This window comes from Oryx dammah, unplaced genomic scaffold (genome assembly GCF_014754425.2).
Source record: "Oryx dammah isolate SB20612 unplaced genomic scaffold, SCBI_Odam_1.1 HiC_scaffold_3, whole genome shotgun sequence".
Taxonomy (NCBI): Eukaryota; Metazoa; Chordata; class Mammalia; order Artiodactyla; family Bovidae; genus Oryx; species Oryx dammah.
Genome location: NW_024070187.1, coordinates 96754068 through 96768725, shown reverse-complemented (window position 1 = coordinate 96768725; position 14658 = coordinate 96754068). Strand labels below are relative to the sequence as shown.

Genomic DNA, 14658 nt, shown 5'->3' with positions numbered 1-14658 from the left:
TTTAAGGAATTGCCTCATAACATTGTGGGGACTGGTAAGTCCAAAAAGCAAGATAAGCTGACAGGCTGGGAAGAGTTGCAGAGTCCAAAGGCAGCCTGCTGGCAGAATTCCTTCTTGTTCTGGGGAGATCGCTCTTTCTCTATTAAGGCCTTCAACAATTAGGTGAGGCCCACCCACATTCTGGATGGTTACTCTAAGTTTACTGATTTAAGCCTTAATTTCATCTGAAATATTATCCTCACAGAAACATCCAGAATAACATTTGACTAATATGTGGGTACTATGGCCTAGCCAAGTTGACACATAAAATTAACCATCACAGAACAAATAAATAGAATATTTAAGGAACTAATTTTACTCCATTGAAACTATTTTATTTGTTTGCTTAAAATGTTTGTTAGATTTTTAATCATAAAATATTACGTGTATAGGTAATGTTATGACAAATTCAAACACAGAGATATATAAAATGAAAATTTAATTGCTTTATGCCCAATTCCACTACTCAGTGATAAATTTTATTAATATCAATAATTTGGTGTGCATCCTCCTATAAGGCTTTACCTCTTAGTGGTAAAGAATCTGCCTGCCAGTGCAGGAGACACAAGAGACACCAGTTTGATCCCTGGATTGGGAATATCCCCTGGAGTACGAAATGGAAACCCACTCTAGTAACCTTGCCTGGGAAATTCCATGGGCAGGGGAGCCTGATGGGCTATAGTCCATGGGGTCACAAAGAGTCAGACACAACAGAGCACTCAGTCTTTGGGCTTTTGGTTTCCTCTAAGGCATATAACGGGGAGAAGGCAATGGCAACCCACTCCAGTACTCTTGCCTGGAAAATCCCATGGGCAGAGGAGCCTGGAAGGCTGCAGTCCACGGGGTCACTAAGAGTCGGACACGACTGAGCGACTGCACTTTCCCTTTTCACTTTCATGCATTGGAGAAGGAAGTGGCACCCCACTCCAGTGTTCTTGCCTGGAGAATCCCGGGGACAGGGGAGCCTGGTGGGCTACTGTCTATGGGGTCGCACAGAGTCAGACTTGACTGAAGCGACTTAGCAGCAGCAGCAAGGCATATAAACAGATAGATAGATAGATAGACTAGATGAAGCTACAGCTATAGCTGTCGAGCTAGACATATGTGATTTGGGATTTACAGGGCTCTTTTATTCTGTTTCTATATTTTAAATGAGTTCATACTATATTGTAACCTGTTTTTTTTCCACTTAATATATGGTAGACCCCCTTTATGTCCGTAATATAGATTATTCTTCATGTCTGCATAGTATTCCAGCATATAGATTATTTACTTAATCACTTTCTTATTGATGAAAGCTTAAACAATGTTGCAGTTGTACATATATGACTTTGTACACACACTGGTATTTTTGTAGAATCAGTTCAGTTGCTCAGCCGTGTCCGACTCTTTGCGACCCCATGAATCGCAGCACGCCAGGCCTCCCTGTCCATCACCAGCTCCCAGAGCTCACTCAGCCACTGATCTCCAATAGCATATTGGGCACGTACTGACCTGGGGAGTTCCTCTTTCAGTGTCCTATCATTTTGCCTGTTCATACTGTTCATGGGGTTCTCAAGGCAAGAATACTGAAGTGGTTTGCCATTCCCTTCTCCAGTGGACCACATTCTGTCAGCCCTCTCCACCATGACCCGCCCATCTTGGGTGGCCCCATGGGCATGGCTTAGTTTCATTGTTTTTTTTTGGATAGTGTACTGTTAATAGATTTGATTGATAGATCACAGGATATGCACATTCAAAATCTGAAAGGTACTATCTACTCACATAACTTTTGTAATCTTTCCTTCTTTTCCCCTTCTTCCCAAAGTAACCACAAATACGCTTTCTGTCACTGTAGATTAGTTTTCATTTTCTACCATTTTATATAACAGAACTACATAGAGTGTGGGCTTCCCTGGTAGCTCAGCTGATAAAGTATCCACCTACAGTGCAGGAGATACCAGTTCAATTACTGGGGCAGGAAGATCAGCTAAAGAAGGGATAAGCTACCCACTCCAGTGTTCTTGGGCTTGTCTGGTGGCTCAGCTGGTAAAGAATCTGCCTGCAATGCAGAAGACTTGGATTCAATCCCTGGGTTGGGAAGATCCCCTGGAGAAGGAAACAGCTACCCACTCCAGTATCCTGGCCTGGAGAATTCCATGGGACTGTATAGTCCATGGGGTTGTTAAGAGTTGGACAGGACTGAACGACTTTCACTTTTCACCATACACTGTGTACTATTTTATGCAGCTTCTTTCACTCAGTATGATTTTTTGAGGATTCATCAAGTTGTTGTGTACACTTAAAATGTGTTAAGAAGGCAGATCTCAAGTTAAGTACTTTTAACCCCCCAAAAAATTAGAAAAAAAAAAAGAAAATATTTGAATGGCAAATAACTACATAAAAAGATGTTCAGCATCATCAGGCTCTAGAGAAATGCAAATGAAAACCATAGCGAGGTACTGCCATACACCTATGGGGACAGCTAAAATAAACAGACTAACTCACACCAAGTGTTAGCTTATATGGAGGAACTGAAACCCTCGTGCACTGATGGTTGGAGTGTAAAATATAGTTTCTTAAAAAGTTAAACATATACCTATTTTTTGGCCCAGCCATTCTGCTCCTAGATATCTATCCTGCAAAAATATATATCTGTATCAAGACTTGTACACAAATGTTTAGCGTAGTTTTGCTTGCAATAGCCAAAAACTAAAAAACCCAAATGCCCTCCAGCAGGTGAATGAATAAACAAATTGTGGTCTATCCATGTAATAGTATACTAATCAACAACAACAAAAAAGAATTAACTATTGATACAATTTGGATGAATCTCAAGATAAATATAACATTAAGTTGTGGGTAAAAATTTCAGGATCATCACTAAAAGGATAAAAATTAGTTGTGGAACATCTGAAAGTATTAAACGAGGACTTCGCTGATGGTCCAGTGGTTAAGACTTCACTTTCCAATGTAGGGTGGGGCATTTGATCTCTGCTCAAGGAGCCAAGATCCCACATGTCTCTAGGCCAAAGAAAGAAAACATGAAACAGAAGCAATAACGTAACAAATTCAACAAAGGTTTTAAAAACAGTCCCAATCAAAAAAAATAAATAAATAACTACTAAAGGGAACAAAGGGCTTCCCTAGTGGCTCAGAAGGTAAAGAAACTGCCTGCAATGGGGGAGACCTGGGTTCAATCCCTGGGCTGGGAAGATCCCCTGGAGGAGGGCATGGCAACCCACTCCAGTACTCTTGCCTGAAGAATCCCCATGGACAGCCTGGAAGGCTACAGTCCATGGGGTTGCAAAGAGTCCAACACGACTGAGTGACTAAGCATAGCACAGCAAAGGGAACAAAAGGACCAGGAAAGGTCTATTTAGCCAAAAAAAAAAAAAAGTAGGAAAAATTAACATTTGATGAATAGGAAGCATAAGACAATTTGCCTATCTCATTGGTGGGAATGATTTGGATGTCTCTGCTGTGCTAAAATGTCTTTACCTCTTATTATTTCTCTCAGCGTTTTTGTGGTGAGTCCTTGGGAGCCTGCCATCTTATACAGTGGGTGAATAGCTCCCCACTTATCTCACCCCTCTTCTTCCCTGGGACCCTGAAACCCACATGAGGGCTGTCTGTTAAACAGCTCGGCACTGTGTCCCAGGCAAGGCCACAGCTGGCAGTTCTGAGCTGGCCCAGCCACTCAAGCTGGCTTCAGTTAACCTCCCATCTTTCATTTCCCAGCCTGTTCCTTCCTTCTTTCCGATCTCACAGGTTTTGGTTTGGGGTTTATCTAATGCAGTGCCCCTGACTATGTTAAGTTTCATGGTCCTGAGTTCTGTTTTACTTTCTCCATCAACATAATCCCATCTGCTTCATTTTTTTTTTTTTAATTTCTGAAGATTTCTGGCTTACTAAGTTCCCCCAGCCCTATTTTCTAGTGCAGCTTGAATGTTATTTAACAAAGCTCTGCAAGCACATAGTTGTTAAAATTATCTAATTTACAAGGTTTGTTGAGAAAAATAATAGTCCCCAAACTTCTATTACCTATTTCCTTTTTCCCAGAGCTGTTTACCTCCACACCTCTAAATTGTAGGCTTGTATTGCTACCTTTTGACTGTTCAGTTGGGGGTGTTGTCTATGGGCCTCCCATTGTGGAAGATGAGAATTTAGTTTTGTTTTCTCCCCCTTCTGCACCACGGACATGCACCCTACCCCTATCCCACTGCCTCCAATATGTGAAGTGAAAGTCGCTCAGTCTTGTCCAACTCTTTGCGACCCCATGGACTATACAGCCTATAGAATTCTCCAGGCCAGAATATTGGAGTGGGTAGCATTTCCTTTCTCCAGGGGATCTTCCCAATCCAGGGATCGAACCCAGGTCTCCCACATTGTAGGCGGATTCTTTACCAGCTGAGCCACAAGGGAAGCTCCCCTCCAATATGATTATATATAATTTTGGCTAACTCCATATTTAGCATTTACATTATGACACCTATATTTGCTCTTCAGAGCTGAGTTGAATTGTGTAATGAACAATGATTGTCTTTTCTACTAAACTTGGTTTTTCCTACTATTAATAACTCTTGACTTTTTCATTAGGAGTTTCCCATTTACTTAGAAGTAATCCAATCCCAAACTCTTTCCAGTTTTCTAAATCTCTTCCCTAAACATCAGACAGACATTCTATCATCTTCATCTTCTTGATGAAATCACTCCAAGACCCTGCCATCTCCATCATCATGACCTGGGGATTCCTTTAACCAGTCCTGCATGTTAGGCTCTGGTTTCTTATACCCCACATCCTCTTCTTTCTTAGTTTGCTTCTTCATTCTGGTGGGGGCACCCTCTAGGAGCTTCCTGATACAGGGAAGTGTATAGGAGAAAAGAATTTTGAGATTTTACTTCCTGAAACTGTTTATTTTACCTTCCTTTGATAGTTTGCTGGATATTTTCTTTCTTTTTTTTTTTTTTCAATCTTTTACCTCTCTTTAATCTTTTACCTCTTTTGCCTCATGGGCTCTTTTTCCTTATTAAATTTTATGTATTTACTTTTGGGGGGGCTGTGTTGGGTCTTTGTTCCTGCGAACGCTTTTCTCTTGTTGCGGTACACGGGGGCTCTGCAGGGTACGGGCTTCTCATTGCAGTAGCTTCTCTTGTTGCAGACCACGGGCTCTAGGGAGCATGGACTTCAGCAGCTGTGGCACGTGGACTCAGTATTTGTGGCTCCTGGGGTCTGGAGTGTGGGCTCAATAGTCATACAGGGGCTTAGTTGCTCCATAGCATGTGGGATCTTCCCAGACCAGGGATCCAACCCGGGTCTTCTGCACTGGCAGGCAGATTCTTTACCACTGAGCCACAGGGAAGCCCCTGGTTGGATATCTTCTATTTTATATATTATAAAGTACAGGAAAACATTTAGTGTTAAAAAGAGACAGGAGTTATGTGGAGACATCAGCTAACATTTTCCTGACTGTATCCATCTAAACTTCAAATTCAAAGGCTCAGCGCCTTCTGCTTCTCTTCAAAATGTCTTGAAAACCCACAAGTCTTTATTTCCACATAGGTGGGTTTTTACATTCTGTTTATTTTCTATTTTCCAACAGGGATCCATTTGTGACGACTACATGGTGACCCATTTCTGTCCTCTGTGCTCTCTTTGCCAAATCAAGAGAGACATCAACAGAAGAAGAGCCAATCGCACTTTCTAAAAAAAAGATTCAATGGTAAGTCCCAGAATCTGTGAATGTTTAGGAATGTAATAAAGGGCTTTGTAAATGAAGTATTATTTTGAACAATAATTCAATAATAGCAATTCTTTAAGTCTTTCAAATGTTATCTTAATATAAAGATAGATTTTGATTTCTTCTTATGAAGAAGATAGCTGTACTGGCTTGTTAAATCTACTATGACAAAATCGCCTGAATAGGTTAAACATCAGGAACTTATGTCTCATAGTTCTAGAGAGAGGGTATGTTTTGGTCTCTCTTCTTATTAGGACAGTAATCCCATCATAGGGACCTCATCTAAACCTTGGGGACTTCATGATCTCATCTAAACCTTATTACCTCCCAAAGGCTGCATATCCTAATACCATCCCAGTTTGGGGAGTGAGACACAAACATTCAGCTCATAACTTTGTATTTTGAAACTGTATTTTTATAAAGGGATGACTTTTCTAGACTTCTCAGAATTCTGGTGGTCTAATGAAAACACCACTTGCAGAAGCATATATATATATATATAAAATACAAGAGTGTGGTGAGATACAAAAGTAGTGGAAAACACGCTCCCTCCTAATACAAACAAACTGACAAAAGAAAAAATACAAGAGTGTGGTGAGATACAAAAGTAGTGGAAAACACGCTCCCTCCTAATACAAACAAACTGACAAAAGAAAATGGTAAATAATTACAAAGTAGTACAGCAAGTGAAAATTATGTTATGTAATATTTGGATTGATTGTGGCATAAAGCATATCAAGGTGAGGTTAAACAGAAAAGTCCTATTGGAGATGGTGGAATTTGAAAGAGGTGAAATACTATATAGAATATTTGGAAATGTTATGTAGAATGTCATCATCTGAAATTCAATCAAGTCATTTTTCAACTCACTCTTTCAAGATTCTCAGAATTAGCTATTGAGGATGTAGTAAAGTAGAAATCAACATGATTTGGACAATCTTCTATAGAACATATCTTGAGTATGGAAAGAAAACATTAATTTTCCCATTCTTTGCAAAAATTCCACTTCTTTTCTCAAGTGAATGAGAACTCTGTATAGGTTAACAAACATAATTCTTGGAAGGTACATTTTTAAATAGTCATGCATTTAGCAAATAATGTCTCAAGTACCTAGTACCGTGCAGGACACTGTTAGGGGATTTGGGGCAACAAAAGGATATAAGTTGGTCCTCTTATCCTTTGAGACTTTATACTCCAAAAACCAGCATTGATAAAATGCAAACTTTGACCAGTGCCTTTAGTCAAAGTGCTATTTTATGCTCAGAGGAAGGAAAGGTGATATTCTGTGAGATGCACAAGTGAAAGTTTCTTGAAAGAAGTGGTTTTTTATTCTGAAGAGGAAGTGAGCATCAGGGTCTCAAGAGGAAATAGGTGGCACTCAAGCTGTGGGAATAGAAGGATTTAATGAAACCACCTGCAGGGTGGGCGGGAGACACAGGGCCTTGTGGGGTGGGTGGGAGGAGACAGAAGGTGGGAACCACAGCCACCCCTGGGCCTCTGGAGGAGGGGAGGGAGCAGTGACTAGAGCCCCGAAGGAGAAAGCTGTATGATGGCTGCCCCGAGAGGACCTGAGCAGCCGGGACAACCCTACAGGAAGAGTCACCGGGGAAGGCGCCCTGACCTCACATTCTGACATCCTTCTGGGCTTCCCATTGGCTGAACCCACCAGGAAGGCAGAGACAAGGGTGGTATTGCTGGGGTTCACAGGTCAGCCTCCCAGAGCACAGGGCAGGGTGGACAAGGGTAGAAACAGATCGGATGGGACCAACAGAGGATTTCTGACTCAGGATGGGATTTTAATGAATAGAAAAGGGTGTTGCCTCTCAAGAGCAACATGAGTGAAACACGAGTGCTGTGCTGATAGGGCGCTTCAGTTGTGTCTGATTCTTTGTGGCCCTATAGACCGTAGCCCACCAGGCTCCTCTGTCCATGGGATTCCCCTGGCAAGAATACTGAAGTGGGTTGCCATGCTCTCCTCCAGGGTATCTTCCCAACCCAGGGATTGAACCTACGTCTCCTACGGCTACTGCACTGCAGATGGATGCTTTCTGGTTGAGCCACCAGGGAAGCCCAATGAAACTACAGAGGCAAAAAGAGGAAAAACATATTTATGAGTTTAGGTTCCTCTTGGCAGGAACGTAAAAGGGGGAAAATAATGAGAAATGAAATATTTTACTGCAGTGTCATGAATATTAGGCTAATGATCTGGGCTTTTATTTGGTAAGCACTGGGGAGTTATTTGGGGGCTTCCCAGGTGACCCTAGTGATAAAGAATCTTCCCACCAACGCAGGAGACATAAGAGACGTGGGTCCAGTCCCTGAGTTGGGAAGATCCCCTGGAGAAGGGCATGGCAACCCACTCCAGTATTCTTGCCTGGGGAATCCCAAGGACAGAGGAGTCTGTTGGGCTACGGTCCATAGGGTTGTAAAGATTTGGACATGACTAAAGCAACTTAGCATGCAGGCAGGGGAATTATTTTAGGTTGTAAGTAAAGGAGTAACACAGGTAGAGTTATATTTGAGAAAAATTAACCTAGTAATGCTGTGTACACAGACTGGACAGGGTAAGGTCAGAAGCAAAGATGTGGCATTTCAACACTGCTTAAATAAACACATGAGACAATTTGGATAAAACATTAGGAGCTACCCACACATACATAAATCATGGCATCTGAGCTTTTTTTTTTACTTCAAAGAAATTATTTATCTGAATTTTTAAGCTGGTTTGCTGTAAAAATATCTTGGTGGTCCTGACTCTTGCTCGTCAGCTTGGACCCTATGTTATTCATTGACAATAAAACTTTAGATCTCCAAATATCTGTAATGGGAGAATCAAAAGATAAAGATCAATGAATAATGTGATTTATGTTGAAAACAGACTGAGGCAAAGAGGTACAAGAACCAACTAAAAAGGGAGAATATACAAATTTCCCAGAAGCACAGAATTTTAAATAATTAATGAAGGTATGCCTCTCCATAAGGAAAGAAAGCATTATTTCCCACCTCTTAAGTATGGGTTTGCATAGTGACTTTCAAAGTGTACAGTATAAAAGGGGGAGGGGTGGAGGGGGGCGAGAATAACCTTGGAAGACTAACCAGGTGGAAAAGCCTGACAAAATTACTTTAGCCATTTATCATCATCGGTGGTGTCCTGTTGATAGCACATACCCCTGAAATGATGTGATGAAACTGGCACTTTACCTCTGTGGTCTTCCTCTCAACACCCCACAACTCCATTCTAACCATCAGAAAAACATTAGGCAAAAAAACTGAGGCCCATTCTGCAAAATACAAAAATTAAGGCAGATTCTCCTCAAAATTGTCAAGGTCATCCGAAACAAGAAATGTCCAGTCACGGTTTAGAGGAGCCTGCTGCTGCTGCTGCTGCTGCTAAGTCGCTTCAGTTGTGTCCGACTCTGTGCGACCCCATAGACAGCAGCCCACCAGGCTCCTCCGTCCCTGGGATTCTCCAGGCAAGAACACTGGAGTGGGTTGCCATTTCCTTCTCCAATGCATGAAAGTGAAAAGTGAAAGTGAAGTCACTCAGTCGTGCCTAAGGAAACATAATGAGTAAAGGTAATATGCTATCTGAATGGAATCTTGGAACAGCAAAGGGACATTATGGAAAAACTGAGCAATCTGAATAAAGAACAGGCTTTGATTAATAGTCTATCAACATTGGTTCATTAGTTGTGATACACCTACCATAGTAAGATGCTAGCCAGTCAGGTATATGGGAACTCTCTTGCAACTTTTCTATAAATCTAAAATGATTCTAAAATTAAATCTTTATTAAAAATTAAAAAGTAGATTGAGAAAATTTAACCTTATTTTTTGTGTGTCCCTCATAGGTGAAGAGCTCCCTTTTCCCCCTTTTCTCTGTGGTCTCTCTCCTGACCCGGTGAAGAGCTCTTCCTGAAGCAACTAAAATTAACACCTCTTCAGCTTTTCCACTTTCTGCAAGTGAAATAAAATTGATATTTTTAATCACAATCAGTGGGGTTTAAAAAAAACTGAACTTTTATTTCAAAGGAGTGTTATCCCTTAGTTTTGCTAAATGGTCCTGCGTAGTTTCTCCTTGCTATTAAGTTTTCCAGCTTATAAATTCTGTATTACATTTTAAAATATAATCAAATAAAAGATTTTACTAGCATGATTCTTTATGGTTCTTTGCTGTCAATAAAATGTCTTCATGTCATTAGTCAATTCCAAGGGTCAATATCATAATTTTGTTCTCGTAGTTTGTTTTCCTAACAGGAGATTTTGGCCCACAGCAATTCAGCTCTCTTTCATCTAAGAAGTTTAGGAGAGAGAGAAAAAGACTACAGACAACCCTTCTAAGAAAGTGGTCCCCAACCTTTTTGAACCAGGGACCGGTTCCATGGAAGACAATTTTGCCATGAAAGAGGGCTGGGGGCAGGGGTGGGGTGGGGTGGGGTGGGGTGGGTGGAGGAGAGAGAGGGAAGGATGATTCAAGCACATTACATTTATTGTGCACTTTATTTCTATTATTATTACATCAGTTCCACCTCAGATCATCAGGCATTACATTCCAGAGGTTGGGGACCCCTGTTCTAAGACACTTACAGTACATTTAACCAACGCTTTCCCTCCTTTTTGTGTTATCTACAAGCATTATTAATGCTGACAAAGCAATAATGCACTAGGCTCTGCTTCCCAACTGCATACTTGAGGGTTTCATTGTTGTGTTATTAATTTTCTCTTTTGCAAAAGAAGTATCAAAACAAGTAATAAAAATTCAATTGTCAAATTCAATATGATTCAATTTTGGTTAAAAATTGATAGATAAATGTGTGAAGTCATCATTTCTTTTTTTTCACATTTTTCATCCTGTTGATCCTCTGCAACAATTTTGCCCTGCTGAAAATCTCACTTCCTAATTTCCTTTCTTTCTCCTCCTACACTTCTGAGTCCATTTCATTTGTTGCGGTGGAGGGTGGGGGAAGGCAACCGTCAGACTAGTAGAAATATCTACTGTAAGTAGAAATATCTATTAGTAGAAACATCTACTGTAAATAAATATTTCACTATAAGTATATTATGAAATTTCAGTGAGAAAAAATGTAAAACCACCTAGACCTTAATAGGCACTCAAACTTGAGTCCTTTGCCCCCTTTTTTCACTTGCCTTATAGATGTAGGTGTTTTGCAAGGTTCTATCCTGGGTCCATTCTTTTCACACCTCCTAGTCTTCTTGGAATCATCTACTCTCATAGTTTCAAATGCCTCCTATACACCAAGGAGGACTGTATTTCTAGTTCTTCTCTTACTATTGATCTTCAGAATGTCTCTTCCACTGCCTACAAAACAAGTGCTTCTTGGTCCTCTACCCATTCTCTACCCAACAGGTCAAACGACTTTACTACCCAGGTTTTCAAGGTAAGAAATCTAGGTATCAGTGAAACCTAGATTGTCTCATCACACCCTTCTCCCTTCTCACATCTACTCAGACACCAACTTCGGTCACTTAAACTCCACTTGATAACCCTAGTGGATGATCTTGTTTGTTCCTGTATCTGCAGTGCCTAGAAAAATGCCTGACACCTAGTAGATACATAAGCAAATCGCTTTGGCCACCTGATACCAAGAACTGACTCACTGGAAAAGACCCTTATGCTGGGAAAGATTGAGGGCAGAAGGAGAAGGGACAACAGAGGATGAGATGGTTGGATGGCATCACCAACTCAATGGACATGAGTTTGAGCAGCCTCCAGGAGTTGGTGATGGACAGGGAAGCCTGGCATGCTGCAGTCCATGGGGTCACAGAGTCGGACATGACTGAGCAACTGAACTGAAGAGATCGTTTATTGAATGAATTAATCTGTCCTCTTTGTCGGAGAAGGCAACGGTACCCCATTCCAGTACTCTTGCCTGGAAAATCCCATGGATGGAGGAACCTGGTGAGCTGCAGTCTGTGGGGTCGCTAAGAGTTGGGCACAACTGAGCGACTTCACTTTCACTTTTCATTTTCATGCATTGGAGAAGGAAATGGCACCCACTCCAGTGTTCTTGCCTTGAGAATCCCAGGGATGGGGGAGCCTGGTGGGCTACCGTCTATGGGGTCGCACAGAGTTGGACACGACTGAAGTGACTTAGCAGCAGTAGCAGCAGCTCCTCTTTGTCTATACTGCCAAGAATGTAGTCCAAGCCCATATTACGTCTTTTGAGAATCATGTTTATAGCTCCTGAATTAGTTTCTCGGCCTCTAGTAACTCCAGCTCCCATTGCTTTCTCCCCAGTCCATCCTGTACACTGCTTGCCATGAAAAAATTGTAAACATCCTAAAAAAATTTCCCTGATCCTTCACGATGTAGCCTCAATCTACCTCTTTAGCCTATTCCACCACCATCATCATGTTTTCCCTCTCCAAATTTCCTGTTTTCCCTACTTTGAACACACATACTTATTTCAAATTTCCAATTCCAAATGCTTGATGTTTACATATATATGTTTATATATATATGCAAGCAATTGACTTTTTAAAATATATCTATCCGGTTGTGCTGGGTCTTGGTTGCAGCACTTGAGATCTTCACTGCGGCACACAGGGTCTATCATTGCACTGTGTAGATTTCTCTAGCTGTGGCACCGGGCTCAGTAGTTGCAGCGTGTAGGCTCAGTTGCCCTATGACACACGGGTTCTTAGTTCCTGGACCAGGAATCAAACCTGCAACCCCGCATTGGAAGGCAGATTCATAACCACTGGATCACCAGGGAAGTCCTGAAAGCAACTGACTTTTGTATATTAACCTCGTATCCTGAAACTTTGCTATAACTGCTTATTAGTTGCAAGAATTTTTTCTTCTGGTTCCTTGAGATTTTCTACATAATCATGTCAACTGTGAACAGAGATAGTTTTATTTCTTCCTTCCCAGTTCAGTTCAGTCGCTCAGTCATGTCCACTCTTTGCGACCCCATGGACTGCAGCACGCCAAGCTTCCTTGCCCATCACCAACTCCCAGAGCTTGCTCAAACTCATGTCCATTGAGTTGGTGATGCCATCTAACCATCTCATCCTCTGTCGCCCCCTTCTCCTCCTGCCTTCAATCTTTCCCAGCATCAGGGTCTTTTCCAAGGAGTCACTTCTATGCATCAGGTGGTCAAAGTATTGGAGTTTCAGCTTCAGCATCAGTCCTTCCAATGAATATTCAGGACTGATTTCCTTTAGGATTGACTGGTTTATCTCCTTGCAGTCTAAGGGACTCTCAAGAGTTTTCTCCAACACCACAGTTCAAAAGCATTAATTCTTTATGCTTTCTTTCTTTATGGTCCAAATCTCACATCCATACATGACTACTGGAAAAACCATAGCTTTGACTATACGGACCTTTGTCAGCAAAGTAACATCTCCATTTTTTAATATGCTGTCTGGGTTGGTCATAGCTTTTCTTGCAAGGAGCAAATGTCTTTAATTTCATGGCTGCAGTCACTATCTGCAGCCACTCTGTATTTAAAGGCTAACTTCCTTTTCTGGTCTTACGGCATCACCCAGGACTTATAATACAATGTTCAATAAGAGTGGTGAGGGGTTCCACAAGCCCCTGGGCATGGCCAAAAAAATTGGAGTGGTGAGAGTGGACAGCTTTGCCTTATTCCTGATCTTAGGGAAAAGAATCTAGCAATCTAGTTTCTCACCATGATCTTAGCTATAGGGTTTTTGTACATCAGTTCAGTTCAGTCGCTCAGTCATGTCCAACCCCATGAATCGCAGCATGCCAGGCCTCCCTGTCCATCACCAACTCCCGGAGTTCACTCAAACTCACGTCCATAGTGTCGGTGATGCCATCCAGCCATCTCATCCTGTTGTCCTCTTTTCCTCCTGCCCTCAATCCCTCCCAGCATCAGAGTCTTCTCCAGTAAGTCAACTCTTAACATGTTGTCTAAAAAAAAAAAATTGTTTAGTTGCTAAGTTGTTGCTAAGTAGGCTAACAGGGACTGAAATTATCCAGCTGGCTTTTCCCCAGGTCAGATAAAGCCTTGGTAGAGTAATTTCCTTTAGAGGGCAGGCCTTTGTCATGGAAAATGATCTGGAAGTATTTCAAAATAGTTGCTTTCTCCTCCCCTGAAACACAAGGGGATCCCTCATCTTAATCATGAGAACTTCCTGGAGTGCCAGGGGGTTTTAACTGTCCTGCCAATCCAAACTTATTGCTATTGTTTCAACCCCATCGGCTGCAGCCCACCAGACTCCTCTCTCCATGGGATTTCCCAGGCAAGAATATTGGAGTGGGTTGCCATTTCCCTCTTCAGGGGATCTTCCCAAAACAGGGATCTAACACACATCTCCTGCATTGCAGGCATTCTTTACCACTGAGCCTCCACAGAAGCCCTAGTCCATAGTTAGCCTCCAGTAATTTCTCAAAGTTACCATTTCGCTATTCACCAGTTACTGGCTCAAGCTGATCTGCTCCTGGTAAGCTGACCTCTACTGTGACTCTGTTTATTTTTCCAGTTTTGGGAGTGGTGGTGTGCCCTGTGATCTCAATTCTCTGGTGGATCTAAGAAAAGGAATTGATTTTTTTTCCACCTATTAAGCCTTTTCTTGCTGTGAGGATGGAGTGACTACTTGAGCTCCTTACATGTTTAAGTTGAAACTGGTAGTTGCCTACAGACTCTTTTTTTAAAGTCCTTCCCCATGTTCTCTATGAAGGGAGGCTGGAATAATTCTGAGGAGTCTTTGCTGATCCTTCTCTGCTAAACAAAAAATTCCCCACTGTGCTCTCAGACTTGGTACAAATATTTCACGTGCTGACTCTTGGCTCTGTGACTGTGAATACCTAGAGAAGAGGCTTTTTGGCTTATCTTTTCATTTCTTGCATACGGGACAAATAATTGTCTGCAGAAGTGAAAGGGAAAAGGAACAAAAGACTATTCACTAA

At 41.7% G+C, this 14658-nt stretch overlaps 1 protein-coding gene across 1 annotated transcript in view; it reads left to right on the top strand.

Moving 5' to 3' along the window:
* LOC120861517 (placenta-specific gene 8 protein) overlaps nucleotides 1-9922 on the top strand; it is a 33307-nt gene extending 23385 nt beyond the window's left edge. The window contains exons 4-5 of the mRNA XM_040237238.1: nucleotides 5622-5741; nucleotides 9611-9922. Coding sequence (XP_040093172.1) covers nucleotides 5622-5726 — 105 coding nt within the window. The 3' untranslated portion in view covers nucleotides 5727-5741; nucleotides 9611-9922. The remainder of the gene's footprint in view (nucleotides 1-5621; nucleotides 5742-9610) is intronic.
* The last annotated feature ends 4736 nt before the right edge of the window (nucleotides 9923-14658 follow it).